The sequence below is a fragment of the Empidonax traillii genome, unplaced genomic scaffold (genome assembly GCF_003031625.1).
Source record: "Empidonax traillii isolate 1590-97213 ecotype Southwest subspecies unplaced genomic scaffold, ASM303162v1 scaffold69:size3087049, whole genome shotgun sequence".
In the NCBI taxonomy this organism is placed as follows: domain Eukaryota; kingdom Metazoa; phylum Chordata; class Aves; order Passeriformes; family Tyrannidae; genus Empidonax; species Empidonax traillii.
The window spans coordinates 1,829,194-1,850,558 of NW_020955262.1; the positions used below are offsets into that span (position 1 = coordinate 1,829,194).

The 21,365-nt window shown below is 38.3% G+C and overlaps 1 protein-coding gene across 3 annotated transcripts; it reads right to left on the reverse strand.

The window, feature by feature from the left end:
• Positions 1 to 40: 40 nt before the first annotated feature.
• STXBP3 (syntaxin binding protein 3) lies at positions 41 to 20,688 on the reverse strand. 3 transcript variants are annotated; one of them, XM_027880444.1, is made up of 19 exons: positions 20,601 to 20,688; positions 18,159 to 18,208; positions 17,366 to 17,447; positions 15,869 to 15,945; positions 15,167 to 15,245; positions 13,737 to 13,837; positions 11,633 to 11,787; positions 10,588 to 10,678; positions 9,529 to 9,653; positions 7,962 to 8,066; positions 7,394 to 7,451; positions 7,109 to 7,174; positions 6,591 to 6,671; positions 5,796 to 5,934; positions 5,172 to 5,278; positions 4,634 to 4,732; positions 3,664 to 3,749; positions 3,121 to 3,269; positions 41 to 1,460 (listed from the first exon to the last, which is right to left on the reverse strand). In XM_027880444.1, the coding sequence occupies exons 1-19, from the start codon at positions 20,641 to 20,643 to the stop codon at positions 1,369 to 1,371; spliced, it is 1,785 nt and encodes a 594-aa protein (XP_027736245.1). In that variant the 5' UTR covers positions 20,644 to 20,688; the 3' UTR covers positions 41 to 1,368. The 3 variants fall into 3 exon arrangements, with proteins under 3 accessions (XP_027736245.1, XP_027736246.1, XP_027736247.1); XM_027880445.1 differs by having other exon boundaries at positions 20,597 to 20,648; XM_027880446.1 differs by lacking the exons at positions 9,529 to 9,653; positions 10,588 to 10,678.
• Positions 20,689 to 21,365: the final 677 nt, after the last annotated feature.

Sequence of the window (21,365 nt, forward strand, 5' to 3'; positions counted from 1 at the left end):
GTCAACTTCTCACCTTTCATTCCTCTCTGATGTAGGGGTGGAACTTAAGCTTTTTCCACCTTCTAATTACTCCAAATGATCTTACCTAGCAAAAATATTCTCTTAACCTACTAGTTAACCTTAGAGCAAAATAAAGGGAAAAGAAACAAATCCACTTTATGCAAAACAGGAAGTTAATGCCTTTATGGTTGGGAAAAATGTAAATAAAAAACACATGAGGAATCAGTTATTTTTCATTATGACATTTCTCTCAGTTTCTACATACAACAAACTAACATTTCAAGGCACATAAATACAACATCCCTTCAAAAGTTTAGTAATTTTAATTACATAATTTTTAAAGACAAATCTAAACATTACCGGTGTTACAGAATTCATACAGGTTTGATTATTCCCTTCCATGCAAATTTAAGTATTTCTTTCTTAGTATGTAACAAAGCAGACAAATGAGTAAATTCTGTTGAATACATCAGGTTTTGTCATTTGCTTTGCTTTTAGCTTCTCTTTTTTAAATTACCAAGCCATTTGAAAGATTCAACTGCTTTCCTTCTTTTCCTCTCCTCTTCCCCTGCCTCTACTTCCTCAAGAAGACAGGCTTATAGTTTTGGAATTTCTGCATCACAGGTGATTCAACTTCTAAAACAGATGGACTATGCAGACACAATCATAAGGAAGTTGCTAAGAAATCAATTTTTTTTCAAAAAGCTTCACTAGTAATCCCTGCATATACTTATATATAAAGTGTACTTCAGTGCACAGTTGACAGCATTTCTCCAGTTATTTATTGTGATTAGAACTGCTTAATACTTCTGTGATTAAATATCTACCTTACCCAGCACCATCTAAAAAGTCTTTAAATTCTTCACAATTAAACATATTTAAAAATTTTTCAGTGAGTTACTTTTATAGAAAATATTACACTTTAAGACACTGCATTTATATGAAACATTTTTACCATAAACCCATATATACAAATTTTCTCCTGAAGTCCCTACTCAGTGGCCTAGGCCCTTTTTAATTCAATCATTTTTAGAAATAAATTCTATTATAGAAAGGTTTCACAGTTCTCAAAGACAATTCCAGTTTACACATAGTCACAATAACTTTTAAGCATAATTTCTTAGGAACAAACATGCCCTTTTGAAAAAGCACTTCTATTATAATACTAAATAGAACCCAAGAAACACATGTGTTTAGTTTTTCTTCTCTCTGCCTCCTACTCCCCAAAAAGCAGCAAATTTAAATTATAACATGACTTTCCATTAGTCAGAACCATGTAGTATCACAGTGCAGTGTTTGGAAAAGTCAGTTCCATTAGAGTATGTACATACTGTTTGTCTTTGTAATGCATCATAAACATCTCCACATCTATTCATCCTTAATGCAGACCATATCCTTGGGTTTGCTGAGGCTCTTCACATCATCCAGTAGTCTTTTAGGTGTCAAAATATGAGTAGAACCTGACAAAAGAACGTAAGCATTATCTGTGTCAGTCAAACTCTGACTTTCAGACATTCCCTTTCTAAAACATCAGTGAAGTGCTGGTGTGTTTTTACTGTGCCTGGAAAACTGACACGTACAACAATTCAAAGCATGTTCATATAAAACACCATCCTATAAATGTGTCCCCATTAGGTAGGACATGTCCCTGTCCCACACACACATCCAGATCAGGACTTGTATTTGTAATACAAGATTTGAGTCCCACTCTGCTCTGTTTGAAACACAGGCTTGAACCTGGGCAGGTTATGCTGTGCACAGCTGTGCCAGCCTGCAAGAAATCTGCCTGGTGAATGGCAGGCTTTATCCTAGAATCAACAAAGTACCTGGATTAAAGGTCATCACAAATGGTAGTTTTCCACAGAAATATCAGTTACAAAAAATTGGCTTTTACTGACTAACATTTCTGTGAAAAAATTTACAGCAAATTCCAAGTATCCTTAGCATTCTTCAGGAGCGCACAACTATCTCTCTTATTCTCATAGAGTGTGATTATAACTTCTGCCAGGAAGGGTCACTCTACAGTTCTAAAGGCAGTGATTAACTGTTTAAGATTACAGCTGTCTGGTACTTCTGGGTTTAGCAGTGTCACTCTGAATGGGCTAGTATTCCTGGAGTTCTGAATCAGGAATGCAGCAAAATTTTAATCCTGCAGTAAGCCACATGGAAATCTGGCAAAATTTACCTTCCCTCAAAAATCAGGATTACAAACAAAACTACAAGAATCATCTCTAAACAAAAGGGAAGATGGTGCTGTGGTTAGTGCCAGGTACCACAGTGAAAGAGTAACCACTAAACGTAGTTTTTAAACAAGTCTCAGATGAAGAAACAGTCTGGTTAATCTACATTTCTGTTATCCTGGTCTTTCTGGTGCAACTCAAAACTAGAACCTACATTAGACCTACCTCAACCACCATCAAAGGAAAATTAACCAGAAAAACCAACCACACACACAAACACACCTACAACACCCCTATTTAGAGGTAACAGACTCTAGATCTCAGAATTAATGTCATTATTTCAGGAAAGGTATTACTTAAAATCATGGTAGATAAATTCAAGCCTTCCTAAAACTCAAGACTGAATTTAATTACCAGACAGACATTTCAAACAATTTAAAATGCTTTAGGTGACCCTGCACCCAAATATCAGCTGCCCCTGCAGATGGATGCAGGTCTCTGATAAGGTTCTGTCTTTAGAGCTCTGTTTTGATTTATCATACTACTTCCAAAAGCAGCAGGAGAAGCAAGTGTCACTAAAGCACAGGCAGATGGAAAAGGTGTGAGGAAGCTGTAATGCAAGGATATAGAGGTATGTTTAAATCTTTTTTGCTATACATTAACATATTTCTCTGACATAATTTAATGATGATTCTTCTGTAAAGTATAACTATTATTTTTTTGTCCTTAATACCCTGTTGGAAAAAAAAACAAACCCTAAACACCACACAGTCTGACCAAACTGAAAAGATGCTTTTAAGTGCAAAGCTTTAAGGAATACACTGGCTATAATATCAGTGTACTGCACCAACACAGGGAATGTATGAAAAACGACCCTTGCATTTTCCAGAAGCACATGCAGTGCAGTGCACACACCACCCTTCTCCCAGGGCAAGCTTACCAATAATAACTTCACAGGACTTGTAGGCTTCAGACACCTCGTAAGCACAGCGCATCTCCGAGTAGGTGACCCCTCCAATCACAAACACGATCAACCTCGCGCTGCTCTTGCGCTCCTCTCTGTAACTGGCCTTGGGTTTCTGGCGTGCACTGCAACACATTTCAGAAGATGACATTCATCCAGCTTCGTTTGTCACTGATTCACTTGTGGTTAAAACTACGTATTTAAAAAGCAGTACCAATTTCTGTCATGCAGTCCATGGTTTGACTGTAATTTCAGCGAAAGTGTTTAGATAAATTGATAATTTATCGATTATCAAAAGGGAGGTACTCCAAGTAAAGGCGTATACGACTAGAAGAATTATTAAAATAACCAAGTTCAGTATGTTTTAGACTAAATAAAAATATAGGTTCGAGACTTTAGCATTACTTTATGTACGTTATTTTACCATTTAGTAAGCACACTTCCATAACTCTTTAGAGTGTATATGACAAAAATACTGAGAAAAGGGTAAATTATTTTTCAGGAAGTAAAATTATTTACCTTACTGCTCCTGAACCATTCCAGGTGGGAGGACACCGGGAAGAGTAAGGCCAGTCTTTTGAATCTAGTTTGTTTTCTATAGCATCCTGAAGGGCAAAACAAAGACACACTTTAAACAGCCTTGTAGACCTAAAACCCAGCAAATTTCAGCTTTCAGTAAGGATGTCTAACCAGAATTTAATGCCAACACATGCATCTTAAAATAACCAGTTGCAAGTAGCATCTCATGAACAGCACTCCTATGTAACAAAATGCTAGACCACATAAATGCTAAAATGTATTCTTAGTCTTTTGTGTATCACAAGGAATTGGGAGTACGTGTTCTTTTTTATCAACACAATATTGATTTAACTGTTCAGATTTTACAAGCAGCTTTTCATCTGTAACAACCCTAAAGTATTTACTTTCTCTACAGCAGTGCACAAGAGAAGTCAGGGTCCACTAAAAACACAAACGAGGATGTGAAAGTCGCCAAAATCTATGAATTACAGCAACGGGTCAGATTAAAGGTCCAGTGAACTCACTACCCTGTCTGACATCAGTCACTAATTGATGCTTAGGAGGAGGTTTAAGAACAAAGGAACAATATTTCCAGCAAGAAACATCTTGCAACCTCTACCACATTACCGTTTAGATTTGAATTGCAATTTAAAAATCCATGGAAAAAAACCCAAACAAACAAAACAAATCTTTAAATTAGACTAAACACTGCCAGTCACAGGACAAGTTCTTCTAAAAGACTTCTTGCTTTCACTTTCATTTGCTTCACCTTTAAAATGACCTCTAACAAAGAGCATTACTAACACACAACAATCTAATGGTCTGTATTACTGACAGACTAAAAAAAAGATCACTTTTTCACCAGATGCATTTGACAACAGTAACTGGTGATGGTATGGATTGGCTGTAACTGCTCACTCAAGTAAATTCCTGCACTTCACCTATGAATTAATTAGTTGGTCAAATTTACCTCCATAATGTCTTTGATAACAGGTGTCCACCTAGAAAGTTGAAAGGTTTCTTCTGAAGAACGGTCCCTTCTTGGGTATTTAGGCTGCTGAACAGCAAACTGAAAAGATTTTCAAAACGTGGTTGTATTATATAGTGCATTTGAACTTCTGAAACTTATTCACAGTCAGTAGTGGAAGGAGGGGGCATCAGTAGGAAAATTTAAAGATATAACAATAATGACAAGGAACAACAATTAATACTCATAGAATTGAGTATATGCTAGAAATACTAACTTCAGAGCCAAGGAACTGAGTAAGATGGCACTTTCCAAAACCAGCTAGGTCAGGTCACCATCTAGTGATTGCAGAGGGAACATTATAGGTACCTTACTTAAACAATTAACATGAATAATTTTCAAACAATTTAGCATTTAAGAATTCCTAGTGATTGGCTGTTTCCAAAAACAGGTCTGGATAATACTATTAGGAGTTGCTGAAAGAGCTGTAGACAAGTGCTTGGGTGGTAGAAACTTAGAAAATAAGCAAATACATTCTTACTGAAGAGATAACAGGAACATCAAGGTATTTCCAGTTTCTGATCATATCACTATCACTTTCTATTTGCACATTCTGGATCAGCTTCTCCAAGTTCTCCTGGGTAGTTCCTTCAATATACACAGAAAACAGACAAATTAATTAGCCATAAGACCAATTTTGTCTCACACTTTCTGGGCTGTTATTTAGTCCAGGATTTTTTTGTTTTGTTGTTTAACATAATATTATATTTTAGATAAAATTTTGTTTAATGGTCCATTTTTGAGACCAAAACCCAATATTGCTACAGATTCCTCAGACCAGCATTCTGCCAATTTCCTCTTCTCCTATTACAGATTCTTCCCCACTGACTTAATTTGTGAAAACAAGAAAACAAACTATTGCACATATCAAGAACAGGAATGATACTAAAAGACAGTATGAATGTGCACTGGAATTACATCTCTTAACTCCTTCTCAGTAGTATCTTTGCTACCAATTCGAGAGAAGCTACAGAGGATAGACAAGATTTCTTTCAAACCTGGCCATCAACTCCAATATTAACGTACATTAACTAAAAATACCTGTCCTAAAACTTGAGTTCAAGTTAATACCACTGAGGGAAAACAACAGGACAAGTTACCATACCATTTGTGCTAAAGATATATAGGAGAATAGCTCTAATTTTGTCATAGCTCTCATGACTTTTGTTGAGTAGAACTGGAAGGAGCACTCTCATGGAGTCTTTCACTTTTTGACCTTCTGCATCAGTTCCAAGAGCCAAGTCCTAAATTAATAAAAAATAAAAAACACACACAATGGTTTTAGAGAGTAGTCAAAAAAAAGGCAACATTGCTTTTGTGTTTTGAAATGCATTTTTATGAAACCATAGGTTTCAGGAAACAATGAAGCCACATCAATTTATACTCAGCATGACACATCTGACATTTATTTCAATAGCTGCAGCATTACAATAACTCTACATAACACTCAAACATTTAAAACTGTTTGATATTTAGAATTCTCAGCAATGTAATTTACAGTTTTTTACTTGAGATTAGTAGTACAATGTAATGCCTCACCCTAACAGGTGCTTTTCCCAGACATTTTAGAAAGGCTTCCAACCTGCAGAACATACTACAGCAACCTCACAGGAGTTTTGAACAAGGAAAACAAAGATGATCTTTCTACAAATGAGCCAGAATTTAAGAAGAAAAAAAAAAACAAACAACAACCCAAACTCTAAGAATACCTCCTTTATTGGCAGATTAAGAGCCTTGTACATCTCACTTAGTTTTAATACTAGTACCTCAGAAACTGACCACAAAAAAAAAAAAAAAGGCATGAGACATAGCAGTTTTGTCACTTAAAACAAGCCTCTATATAAAAAAATCTGTATTTGCAATAAGTTGCTGCTTGGGTTTTTGGTTTTTTTAAACATACCTGTTCAGTTTTACAGAGCCTTTCTATGTTAGATTTGAACTTGCTCATGCAATCTTCTGCTATGTTAAGATGAACAACTTGCTGTAAGACAGAAAGAAAAAAAAAAGAGAAAACCACAAGCTGCCATAACTTTACTTTCTTTTTTTAACATACCAATCATTTTTACTGGTTACAAGGGTCAATCCTTCAACTATCCTTCAGCACCATCATGTATTTTCTGTGTATTACCCTTCACTTAAAGAGTGGGCCCTGTAATACCTTTTAAAACATTAAACAGTAATGCTAAATTCAATCCTCAAAGCACAAATAATTTGATTTTTTTTTTACATAGTAAAATGCAACACCTGGAAACAAGTTTTCTTCCCCAAATTTTACAGTAGGTGAACATACTAATTTGGAGAACAGCTATATAGCACACTCAACAGGAAAACTACAGAAAAAAGCTAGAATTTATTATCACAGAAAGTTAAAGGGCACAGAATTATTTATTTGTGATGTAATTACAAAAGACCCCTCACCTTACTGATCTCTTTACGATATTGTGGCATCCTTTTCATCAACTGGGACAGAGCAGAGAGCGATAACTGCGAAGAAAAGATCCAAGTTGAAAATCTGTCCCCTCCAATATCTGACATGCTTACTTCCCTTCTTGTTGCAGCCTTGCTTCCCTCACGACCCCCCAAAAACTCCAGTGGAGAAAAGCCTCAATCTCTCTAATAGGTCAATGAATGAAACGGATCTGATCAGCTGAAAATAACTCAATTACCAGCAAAGACAGCAATACCTTAATTTAAGCAACTTACTTTTCCTTCTGCTTCTTTTTTCTTTGATGACATCTCTTTTAAAAGTTTTGGTATTTCCCTGAAAAAAAAAAAAAAATTATTGAATGCAACAGCACAGAAGTTCTTAAATATTTTCTTAAAATCTTAAAGGAATTGTACAAGAACTTTTGAATGAAAGTAAAAGCTTCAAATACAGGTCTCCTAAAGGGAACAGAGCAATTTTTGACACAGAAAATGGAAGTTAAATTTATGATATCTGCATAATGTCATCTGATGCAACAGCTTGCTAGTACTTTACACAAAAAAAATCCCTTCAGATGCAAAAGATTTGAAAATACTTCCCAGGAAATTACTTTATTTCCATTTTCCTCAAGAACTGTAGGTAACATTAGCATAACTGTACACCTTGATTAGCATAACTGTACACAATGTATTTTGGAAGCACAATTTCTTGCTGGCATCCATTAATTAACTGAATGAAGTCTGTATTGTAAACCATCTTCACTACTACCTGTATTCCTACCAAACAGCTCAAACACCTTCCCTCTCAAGGAAACCAAGCAGTTGGGTTTGTTATTCATTCACATACTCTATCACATCTGCAATATGCTTGTGCCGCATCTTCACCCACAGGTCATCATCTTCCTCCAAAATTGCCTCCTTTTCCTTCCCAACAGATCCTTCTGTTTTGTATCTTCCAAGAGAAAATTCAGACAGTAATTTGGTTTTTGGGTTTCCCCTAATTCTTTTTACTTATTATAGTATTATTTATTACAGTTTAATTAATATGAATGGTAACAGCAGTAACATACAAAGGTTTTAATTTACAAGCCAAGCTATTGCCTGACAAAATATAATTAACAGAAGGATTTTACAGATTACATCTTTGAACACAGAAGAAGCAGATGAATTTTAGAACGATTCTTTGGGGCAATAGCTTCTGGACATTCTTTTAAACCAACAGTAACTAGAGATTTAATCACACATTCGCATGCACCTTCATTTCTCTTCAGCTTTCAATGTCAACTTCCCTCTGGTTTCAAATGCAAACTGCACAAACAACACACTGCAACTGCAAAGTGCAGCTTTCCAAGTATACTGCAAGACATTTTATAACTGAAGGAAAATGAAGTCCCATTCACCAACAAAATACACTAAGCAGGACAAACTGCTTTTTATATAAAAAGAACATGCTTCACAGCATTACAGAGCAGTTATTACTTGACTATAAACAAAGCTAGCAATAAACCTACAAAGCAAAACAGCAATCATATTACACAATATTTTCTCATTTACAGAAACTCACAGAGTGTATATTGCCAGAAAGCAGAATGAAAAAAAAAAAAAAATCACAGGATTAATTGTGAAATTCAGATTATGGCTACCTATAAAACATAGTCCGCTACATCTTCATACCCCATGAGTTTGAGATCCACAGAACTCTACACCTTCTATTAAAACATTCACTCAGTACTTCCAACCTAAGACAGGCATTCCTGTTTGCTTGACCAAACAGTGAGGCCATCGGGTCTCATTTGCTGTAGAGGGTCATCAGAAAGCAAAGTCCTGCCAAAATCCTTGTTGTCAGAACAATCTGACAGCAAAGTATGTAACTTATGCAAATCACTGTTAGACTACTCCAGACAGTGCTTATGAACTGAATGTGACTTACTTGAATGTGCACTTCGAATAGAAACATGTACATTTCAACAGCTACACAAATTAAATGACTGGAGCTATAAAAGTGAGCATTTCTGAGAAATAACCAAGCGTCTTCTCAGCACGCAATTAGTGGTCTTATTTGTCTTATTATGCCAAAAAGGTTGAGAATATGACAGAAAATCTAGAGAATCTCAGTGTGCACTACTACGGTTTTGCTTCAACACTAGTGCAAAGTTCTTCATTTTTAAAAAAAAGCAATTTGTTAGACCTAAAACTTAACAAAAACACCAGTTTGGTCCTAGCTAACCTCAACTAAGCAAGGAAGTTAAAAAGATGAAGTTCCAAATCTGAGAGGAAAGACCAATTAAGTAAAGCAAACATTCTGTAATATAAGGAGCTAACACTGCCATGGTGCAATTGAGCTGAACAACTCTACAAATTTTAAAATCAAGAGCAAAAGGTTTAGATTTTATTTTTTGTTTTAAAGTACTTGCTTGTAAGTATCGTTTTCAATGGGCAGCAGGTCATAGGCCATTGCCTGGAAGGTGAGCTCATGAAGTACAGTTGATACTGGATCAAAGGCACGATCAATTATTATTAGTTGGGAGTGGGTTTTAGCCTAAAAAGCCATCAAAGAAACATGAAGTTAAGACATACAATACAAAGTTAAAGCATGTTAAATCCATTTACATTAAGTTACAGCACTGCAGCTGTGTTTTGAAAAATAACTGAGAAAACCCTGAGGTATGGTCCAAGTGTTTATCAACATTAATAGAAACAAACATTTAAATTACATACAATGAGTTTAAATATTAATTTTAAGGCAATGCTCTCAGCAACCTGAATTTTGTTCATCTAATGAACAAAAAAATATAAAGGAAAAAAAAAAGAAAAAAGGCCCCTCCCTGACTTTTCACAGGCAACTGTACTGTTTGTATTTCAGGACCACATTACCTATACTGTGCTGCAACACATGAAAAAAATCTCCAAACATTCAACTGAAAGTTTCTTCCGGGGATTTAATAAAGCGGCAGTAGCAGCAGGTACATTTATTTCTGTAGCAGAGCGCAAAGTCACCAAGTCAGAATGGTTTAGCCCACACTTTTGTGTTAAAGCAGCTGCTCTAACCAGCCCTGATCTGTAGGGACAGATCAAACCCATTATTTGCATGAACAGCTGTATCTTTGTGGGCAATAAATCCCTTCAGAAGAGCCATTTTAATTCTGCAGGGAAATCCCCTCTACACATGGCCTTATGGAAGGTGATATTAAAACAAAATTTATCCACTTGCCTTCAGGTTTGTATCATCCCCTATATCATCACAGGGCTAATTTTTCAAGTCAAATCAGTTTTTAGCTTACATACAGATTCACTGTATCAGTTACTACCTCTAAGTTGCTTTCATACACAAATACAACTAAATGGCAACCAGTTGCCTTCATAATTAAATAAAATCTGGGTTTGTAGAACCTATTTTCAAAGCCTATTTCGAAGATGATTCTTTTTCCCCAGACTTATAAAAAAAGAAGCAAACATTTCAGTTCACTTTCTACCTTTATTTGGCTTTTCTCATCTGTTCTGTAGTAGTTTTCAAGATTTTTTTCAACAAGCTGTGCAAGTTTGCTGGCTCTATCAGATGGTCCACTAGGAAAAAAGGAAGCATGCAAAAAGAACTTAAGTTCTTCATCAGTACACTAAGATGCTACCTTTAAAACAGAAAGAACTCCCTAGATTGATCCTCTGGTTTCACGAGCAGTTTCTGAACTCCATTCTAAGCATTTCCAATATATTTTCACTTTTACATTACGCCTCCACTCTTTGAATGCTTCAGGTATTTCACACAGCAGAAACAGCTTCAGCCAAAAGACTGACATAAGCTGGCATATGGCCCAGCACCTAGAAGTCTCACTCAGAGGCAGGAAACAAGAAAGAAGAAAGAGAAAGAAAAGAAAAAAAAAACAGTCAAGCAGTTATTTCTTTACCTTTGCAGAGAATAAGGCACCACTTGACATTACACCACAGAATGCAGTTCTTGCACACAAGTTAAGATGCCTACTTTGACTTCTAGGATACTAATCTGCACTGCCTTTCAAAGCTCAAAGGAGGCATTCTCTTCAATATCTCTACTACAAGAAATCCTGATCCCATCTGCCACAGCAGTTTATGAATTCCTTGGCATGAAGTGGAGCTGCAAATCTACAAACAGCAGCAGTTCTGTTACAGGATTATGTATCTGGTACACAAGAATGCAGCATATCAGAGTGTCATCCTACTGACCAAACATGAAACAAGGCATTTAGAACAAAACAGGGTCTAGCAAGTACTGTTGTACAAACATACACAGAGAAATAACCCACTGTTTTACCTAGACTTCACAAATTCCTATCATTCCATATTTCAGAGATGTGGATTAAAAACAATTAATCCACAGTTACAAAAAAAAAAAAAAAATTAAAACAAACAAACAAACAAACAAACAAAAACCAACCAACCAACTATGCTGCAGTCTCAAGCTGTGACCAAACAACATGGTAAGCACCACAAGTGAAAGCAACTCCACTATAACACACTAATTTTATATCGTACTTCTTTACATACCTTTTATATCGTACTCCTGGATTCTCATCTAGTGTGGCACACAAGGTAACAATTTGTTCGGCCATTACTTGCATTACAGCATCTTTATCCTTGGTCTTTTCCAGAGTTGGACTGTAACAGCGGTAGAAAGCATCTGGGACGTTGAGAGTAAATACCTGTGTACAGCACAAACAAGAAAAAAGGGGCCTAAATTGCACATTTCTAAAATATCTTGTAAAAAACTTGCTAATAATTTAAAAGTAAACGCTGTAAGAGAAAGTCACACATAATACCACTAAAAAATTAATTAATTAATCCCACACTTTATTCCTCCTTCCCTACCCCGTTGAGCTCATCAGCTTCTTGTTCTCACACTCTTTTTCCCTATTACTCTCCATTCCTATGTAAATTACTGTGTTTTTCAAATTGCTTACTGCCTGTTCAGATGGAAGGAAGGAAAAGATATCAGGAAGAACTAAATAGTCTTCAGTGTCTTGTACAAAGCCACACAATGCAGTATCAGAATAATTATAGAAGGTATCACGGTTAAATTTAAAATAAAATTTTTATGTATTGTATCTGCTTATTAGATGAGGACTTGACCTTCAATAACTGAAATTCTTTAAATGCATTAAACCTTGATAAAAGAAGCTTAGTAGCACAGAGAAGAAAAGTTTTTTCAACAGTTTTGTAAGTGGAATGTAAACACAGAAACAATCCCATTGTCAGTAAATGGATTTTCTCCAGCTTCACACGGACTCTGTAACATCAGAGCCAAAGAAGAATGTCCATCCAGATAAAGATGTTTGCTTCATTCGAGTACATAATCGCCTGGACTTTGCCCAGAGCTCATTGATTACTTACCCTTAGCACCCCAGAATGCAGGCAAACCAGTTAACACTGCTCCTTTGCTAATGATTCAAAATGTCCTCACAACCCAAAAGATCCACAATACAAAACTACACCAAAAACAAGAGTGTTGTTCAACCGAAGTGCTGCTTATTTTCAACATCAGAAAACCAGTCAATTTCTACTCTGACAGTGAGACCTCCGCAGAGCCAGGACCACAAAATTTTCATAGGCCTTATTTGGAGTATTTCTGAAGAGCAGTCTTGGCAGAGCTCCCAAAACCAGTTTGAAACAAAACTTGGGAGCATCAACCTCACTGGAAAGCAAACAAACAAGCCACCACACTCTGATGATTTCTCAATGTAAAAAATAAATACACCTTTATAATAAAAAGGAATGTGTCTTCTAAACTAGAAAACTGCATCACAGCAAGACATGGCCAGCAGCAACCTCTCCTATATTCACCTGCCACTTGGTATATTAAGAGCTGTGACCCCCTTGTTCATAAAGTTTAATGTGGGAAACATTCATGGTTAGTTCTACAACTCCCAGTACTGGACAGAGTTTGGAGGCTTCACTGCATTAGCATCAGTGTGCATTTCAGCCCTCTGTGTCTGATCAAGAGCATCAGCAACACATTATTTCTCAACACAGCACCCACCGTGCAGCTGCACATGGAAACCACTCATTGATTTCCATTGGTGGTCTCAAATTTTACATTAAAAAAACAGGAATTTCCATGTTCTCGTCTCACTGAAAAGTCTGTCAGGTTGTGGTAGTTTTTGTTTCCCATTTTTTGTAAGGAGCTTTCATTTTGTTCCCCTCCTCCTGCAGTTCTCTCAATGCATTTGTTCTTCTTTCCTGATTTTCACCAAGTAGTTGGTCCTACTTACTCCTATTCCTATGCACAACCTACCTAGTCTGTCAAAGTAACACCTCAGCATAAGCAGTAACAAACTCTACTGCTTCCTGAAGACAAACCAGAACACTTGCCTTCTCTTAGGGAAGAGATTCCTTCTTTAACCTCCCTACTCAATTGGCACTAGGTCTGGTAAAGAGACCACATGCAAAGAGTAAACCTTTCAGTGTGAGAGCATTTGTTTTATCTGCAAAGCACAGACGAGAACTGGGCATTTGTCAGAAATGGTAAAATGTCTCACATACACTTTGTCAGTCAAAAGCTACATTTTATTTCATTGTTTTCTAGAAGGTCAGCGACACTCGAAAATAATCCTCCAGACTATTTTTTCCTGTTAAGATTAAGAATTAAACTTACCTGAGACTCATAAGGGAAGAAAGAAATATTGATCTCTTTGCATTTCTTTATTGATTTTGCACATGAAGACTTAATTTTATTGAAGAGGTTGTCAGGACAAACTAGGGGGGAAAAAAAAAGGCTAAGTATAAATTATTGGTGTGTATTCCAGCTGTCAACTCACTTATGAGCTTACAGTATTCAGAACAGACAATTGTAAATTGAGATCCAATTAACCGTAAAATACAAAAAAAGTTGCCTACTCTTCCTAAAGTGAGAGAGAACATATAATCAATATTTTGTGTTGTTCAAAAAGCACCACTGGTCAATTTTTATTGGCTTTGTGCAAGCGAAGTTGTAGAATGCTCATTAACAGTCTGCAGCTGTGAAGGATGCTGACTGTAGCAAAGCAAAACTTTCTGCTATTTATTTTCATGTAGCAGAGAACAAACACTTCCCAAGCTACAAAAAAAAAGGTTAAATGGAGAAATAACATGTACATATCTAACAGCAAAATACAGAAATACAGAACTCAATACAGATCTCAAAAGTGTTCCACTACACTTCCAGGCTACACTGGATCCCAGTCTAGAAACTGAATTTAAGGAATATGTGGCTGACACAAATACTACGCAGACTTGGAAGTCACAGAACTACTTGTCTAACTGGGGAACTATTCATCTCAACAGGAAAAGTTTTGGCAAGTATTCAACCTGAAAGCTTGCTACTTGCAACCAAGGAACACAGAGCAAGATAGCAGTGTTTTTCCAGAACAGTAATTGCTGCTTCAGTGTGAAACGAACCAAGAAACCAAAAGTTTTGGATAATAATTTGGTATTAGCCTTCAGTAATTTGGTATCAGCCCCTGCCTTCAGCAGCACGCTTGGGTTTTTTGTTTTCCCTTCATTACTGACCATTTTAGTCATGCTGACTGCCTGCAGGGAACATGCAGTCACATTAACCCCATTCACACTCATTGCCTCTGCTGGGCAATTTATATTGTGCATGCAAGGGCTAAGTAGGCCCCTTTTTCCAGGTGAAAGGAAAAAGCTGGCTCACAAGCCTGGAGGAACTACCTGAAACAACCAGTCACTAACACGGCTCTTGCAGAAAGTTCTCTTGCATATTTATTTTGTTTATGTGCAGGCACATAGTTTTACTAGAATTGTATTCCTCCACACTCTCCAAAGCAGGTGAAGACTGGAATACTTAAAAATGGCCTAAATTAAAAGCTGAGGAGCAGAACAATCAAGACTGGTAATTGTGAAAGAAATTACTATTGCCATACAGGATGGTGACCACAACCTGGCAACCCAAATATGTGGTTAATGACTTGAGTCTCAAATCTTCTCAGGAGAAACAGGACCTCAGCTTTCCAGGTACTCAACTACAGAAAATATACTTATTTACCTATATAGAGTTATCAAACTACAACACAAAAGCTTACTTACAGTCAGTGAAATACACGTATGCTGCTTTGTATCTGCTGCACGATTTAGTGATGAAGTCATCAATAAGTCCATCTACAGACTTATGGGTGTAGAAAAAATAAGGAAAAAACCCATCATGACAGTGTTTTACCTTTGTTCACATACCAGATAAAGCTTCTGCCACCCGATCACCAAGTCCCCACTTAGAAATACTGAAGTTCAACATACAAGAAAACACTTAACCTTGAGATTTCTAATTCCACAGCAAGAATAACAAACAGTTACAGACGGTCAGTCATGCACCAAGATCACTTTAGGAAGCACCCAAATCAGGGTACTTGCAAAACTTCCCCCCTCTAACAGTGCTGAGATTTATTCTCTCAAGAATTTTTAGGAGGTAATAGAAATCTTATTAGAGCCATTACTTTGAATTCTCTTTTTCGATTCAGTGCATCACTATGTGATACAACGTCCCTTTCAGAGAGGTTACAATAGCTAAGCAATGAAACAGTGCCTCCATTGACCACAAGGTGCTTGTTTGTAACTCACTCTGTGCACATAGCATTTGCTTTTTGTTGTAGGAAATGAAGAATCACACGGAGGAATATTACAGAAAATGCAAAAGTTAAGTACTGCACAGCTGTACACAGTAAATAAACATTTTAAAATAAGATTGTTTTTTCAGTCTGAAAGATCTTGTAATACTTTCTTTAAAATACTAACCTTTTTGGTGGGAGTTATTAAATATATGGCTTTCATGTGTGGGACAGGCTCACGGTTTTTATATACATTCTCCACCACTATAAAGTAAAAAATATTACATTTTTATAATAAAGAGCATTATGCATCATTAAGGAAAGCACTGTACATATTTTAGTAGAGAGTTGATAAAAATAAAGTACCAACAATCAAGTTGTCCGCAATATCAGAGGCAAGGACGTACCTTCTGCCAAGAGAGTCCTGATGTTTTTCTGTTTTTTAAATGCATCAAGCTACCACAAGACTTCAACTCTCAGCCTAGTGACAACTAAAGTCATAGGCCTACATTTTTCCTGGGTGTTCTACACAAGCAGTAGTGTGTGAGTCTTGCCCTCACACAGAAAGATATGGCAAGGCAAACATGCTCAAATTATGGGGGCCAGTACAAACTGTCTTGCGAGAGAACTGCCTTGGCAGGATGGCTCTTTTTCCAGTGCACTGAAGGAGAGGGAGAGCAAAATTATGCAGGGCATCATTTTGGAGTACAGCCTCTTCTGTCCTTTGTTTGCCTCTTTCCTGGGCACTCACTCTGTTTCAGTATAATTGCAGGCACAAATGAGATATTTTCAGCAAATCAGCTTCACTCAACTCTTGTTTAATAAAGTCATTACTCTATAGTGTTACAGTACACTGGTTTGAGAATGCAGAGGGATTCTTGTGGCTCAGAAATTTTGTGCAGGAGGAATGAGGAAGATAAGTTGTGTCAGACATCTGGATGTTGAAAGACTGGCTCTTTTCAGTAGTGTACTCACTAAAAATAAAAGGTTTTTCTTGATCAAGAGGATACATACTCAATGGCAGTTTCTCACAGAGGATAAGTAGTACCTCTTGTGATTTAAAATACATTCCAAAAAATGAAATTGATACAGTTTTGCTGTTATAATTTCAGAATAATCATGTTATACTGAATAACCGAAATAAGAAAAGTCTTGCTACTTCTGGAAAAAATAATCAAGTCTAAACAATGCCCTCTTACACATGCATTTCTGAAAATCTAGACCTAAAGCTAATTAAAAACTAGATCAGTTACATTTTGTGCATTTATTTCAGTTTCAAAACAGACATTAGCAAACACCCACCCACTCCCCTCTCCCAAAACAAAAATCACATACAAAAAAACCAAAAACAACCACTACACCAACCAAACAAAAAAATCTTCAAAGCACAAAACACTGAAAAACAAAGAAACCAACCCTTACAGCAATCTTCAGGGAAAAAAATATTTTAAAAAAGGACCTGAACTTCTAGGCAGAGAAACATTTGTTTCTTCATAAAAATATAATAAATCACAATTGGGTAATTACTGTACAAGCCAGAAAGTCTACTAGTCTAATATCCCATAGTTACTTGTCTTCATCAACCAAATAAAGACATTTTACTGGAAAGGTACCGTCCATTTCACCCCTTCCCTTTTTATTACGAGGATATTGCCATCTGTACATTAATAAGAATTACACTTACCTGTGATACCCTCTGCCAGCAGATCAGTCATTTTGCAGCACAGTGACAGTAATTTAGTAGTGTAATCATCTAAAAGCATTATCTAAACATTTTGAAAAAACACACAAGTATTTAGGTAAGTTAATCAGCTATAGCAAACCCATGTTACTGCCTCAACTTGCCATGGAAATTTGAAGCTGAAAGCTATTTCATTACTCTATACCTTCTCATTACCTGCCTATAACAACACTGTAGGAAGAAATCAGTCTCAAACAGAATTAGAAGGCTCCCTACAAACAGGATATCCAAAGATGAGCTCCATCTTCACTAAGCACCTTGTCCCCCCTACTCATACTAAAAATACTTTGAAACTTGGACACAAGTCCTCTGAATTCCTGCTAATCTACACCATGGCCTGCTTAAATATATCTGTACTTATTCTAAAACTGTTTTATAGCTTAAGCATCTCTAACAGGTGAATACACATGTACTAGAGTGCTGTATAATTAATGAAATTAATAAAGTACAAGCCTTTGAAAAGCTAAGATAAACGAAAACAGTTTCTATTTTTTTTCAACATTAAAGAAATAAGAGACAACTAACCATTTGTTCTCCCTATGCCAGGCTTTAGATTTTTCAAGATGTATTATACAGTGTTCAGTTACCAAACCCAAAATCCATTACTTGGATAGAAAACAATCTTAAGTGAAAATACCAGCCATTAAGTTTATTTATTTTATTTGTTCTCTACTCAGTGATAGAGATTTCTTGTTCAAGGGATGACAACATTTTTACAAAAATAACAAAATTGTACCTTCCATTCTTCCTCTTTCTTGAAGTCATCAAATACTGCTGATTTTAGCTCTGTAAGAAGAAACAGTTTATCAGTTAGAGGAATCAAATTGTTACTAAAAAACAAAAAACAATTCACTCATTTAGAATCATATATTTAGAGGCCCATTAGGAATAATAATAATATAAAAAAAAAAAAAAAAAAACACTGACAAATATGTCCACAGAATTCTTGACCACAAACTGCCCTTGCCTCTTTCTAGGTCTGTACACAAGGTGTAATAACAAATCTTTAGCCTCATGAAAATTTTATTAACCTCCGTATTTTTGGAGAACATTCTTGCCAATTAATTGGTTCTTTTAGCATTACACAGAGTTCTTTTTAATAAGCTGAATGCCCAAGAATCTTGTCCGAAAGCTCAAATATATTTTTTCTACAATACTTTATTTTGTTGGCTTATAAAATAAACCAGAACATACAAATGTGTAATTCAGTTGTCTTGAACTCTATTTCTGTAATTAAACAATTGAAATCCATTTTCTCCCGTGATAAAAAGAAACTTTATTCCAAGCTATCAGTGTACTAACACAGTGTACTTGCCCGTGCAACATTACAGGCTCTTAAAATCATCTCACTGGTTTCCAGCAAGCATTCTGAGCACACCAAAAACCATCACAAGCCCAAGAATGATTAGTGCTCCACTTTTGTCCAAGTTTTCATTTTCTTCTCACAAATTTCATACCAACCACGCATCCTGAATACCTTTTATAATTTTGTCCTCTTCGAATATATTCAATTAGTCTAGAAGAAGCATCTTTTCTTCTACCTTTCCTTCCTGATCTAGATAAGAACTATACACAAGGCTGCAGGAACTGCAGACTGCTAAATCCCTATGTGAAAAAATAAACAAACAAACAAAAAAGGAAACCACACCTTGGCAAAGTCAGCGACCCGTTTATAACAAACTTCCTGAAGAAAGGAATATATGCAATGTTACAAAAAATAAAGTTGCAGAAGTGCCAAATAATTTACAAAAATTAACATCGCTATCTATGACTAGGCTAGAACCTATTATACAAGTCTAGAACAGAATTCCCCAGGGAAAAACTTTATTTACAGATAGACACAGAGAGCAGTTGTATATAGCGAATGTCATAATTTTATCCACAGGAACTACTCTCTCCTAAATACAGGTGCTTCCCCTGCCCCCAACCATCACACTGATGTTTATTCCTTGCATCCTGTCCACACTGGCAACACCATTTTCAGAAGTCCTTACAGGCCCTGATAACACTAAAATGCTTTGATCACATTCCTTCCTTTTGATGTCCAAGTCTTCTACAAAACATCTCAGGACAAAACAGTGGCTTTACCTTCAAAGGCACAACTAACGGAGCAAGACAGGAAACGTAAAGCAGCAAAATTAGGGATTCCTTAAGGTCAAGCTGTAAACAAAGGTATCTAATCCATACAAGTAGGGTACAGGTGCCAGCAATCGAAGACTGAACACCAGAGAGACAGTCTTTCCCCTTTCGCTATATCCTCTTCCAGTGACACAGGGAACTAGGTCAGAGCTTTCAGGTGGAAGCACAGGAAGAACAGAAACAAGACAACAGCAAGACCTTCCCATTTCAGTGACAGTCACTAGGCTGGTGGAACAGCTCATGGTGTCACAACCTCAGTACAATTAAGCCCGGGGTGACGTGACTGCCAATGCCTTTCCCCAAAGGTCACTACCTGAAATACTGTGAGTGAGCCCTTCTACTCCAGCAAGGAAGGGAGCAGCTGCAACTTCCTTTTCCACAACAAACACCTGCAGAACCTGCTCCTAAACGTGGAGATAAAAATCTGCAGTTCATTTTTAAGACTACCTGTGAACACCTTGAACTTTTTCTACTGAAACCGTGAAGCCCAACACAAAGCAGGCAGTGCCGCTCTGTGACACACACCAGGGACCCTCCTGAGTCCGGAGCGCTCTCCTAAACCGCCAGTGAGGATGCAACAGAGAAGTCCTGAAGAGTTGGCTCCAGTCTAAGCTCTCCCAGAGCCGGCCCGGCGGGCTCCAGCCTGCAGAGCCCACCCTTGTCTCGGAGTGAGGCAGGAATGCCTCTATCCAGGCGCCGTCACCGCGGGCACCGCAAGGCGGGGCAGCCGCCTCCCACCGCCGCGACGAGTCACCAGGTGTAGCAGCCGGGGCGAAGCCACCACCCACAGCCTCGGCCGCACACCCGGCTCCCCGCAGGGCCGCCCGGGCCCGGCCCCGCTCGCCCTCCTCGGCTCCGACAGCGGCTCCGAACCCATCCCGGACGGGCACGGCACCCCCGACCCCCCAGAGCAGGACACGCGCGGGCGGCGCTCCAGTGGCGGCGGCTCCCGGCCGGCCCGGGCCCACCGAGCGGCGCCGGGGCGCTCCCTGCCCGGAGCGGGGGCAGCAGCCCCGCACTCGCTCCCGCACTCACTCACTCTGCCACACAGCGCCCTTCAGCCCCCGCACCGCCGGCGCCATCTTGCTGCCAATCCCTGCTGGCACCACCTCCCTCTTCAGGGACGGCGGGCGGGGCCGGACGGCGGCGGAGGGCACTGCCTGATCCTGGGCGGAGCGGGCTCTTGCCGGCCGGGACCGGCCCCAAGGGAGTCGAGTTCTCTTCGTCTCCCACCGTGGGGTCCGTAATTCCCATTGGGGAAGCGCCTGGTGACCAGGGCTTCTCCCCTGAGGAAGGAGCCTCTTGCTGCTCACCTGTCAGCAGGTGAGCCCGGGACCCGGGGCCGCTCCCGACCCCCGGGGCGGCTCCGGGGGCTGTGTGCGGAGCAGCGGGGGCAGCTGGAGACCGCAGAGCCGACGGAGCTCCGAGAAACTTGCCGTGGTCCCGGGTCCCCTTCACAGTGAAAACCTCATGAAAGCGGCCCCAGGGTTCCCTCCGACATTCGTGTAAAGCCGCCAAGGAAAACACTGTCGGGTCATAGAACGATACAGTTTGTTGTCGCCTACAATCGTCTGACAGAAGTTACAGTTTGAAGACATAAAGTCGTGTTGTCAAAAGGGAACCAGCAGCTGGTACACATACGAAGGAATGAGAGGAAAATGCCTCTTTCCACAAGGCCAGATATTGAGGAAGGGTGGTTCCCAGTCGGTATGGCAGTGTTCCATGCCAAGGGGATCATTCCACGAGGGCATCATTCCCGACAGAAAAGAAGATCCTTGTGTGTAGACAAAAATGCAGTAGGTAA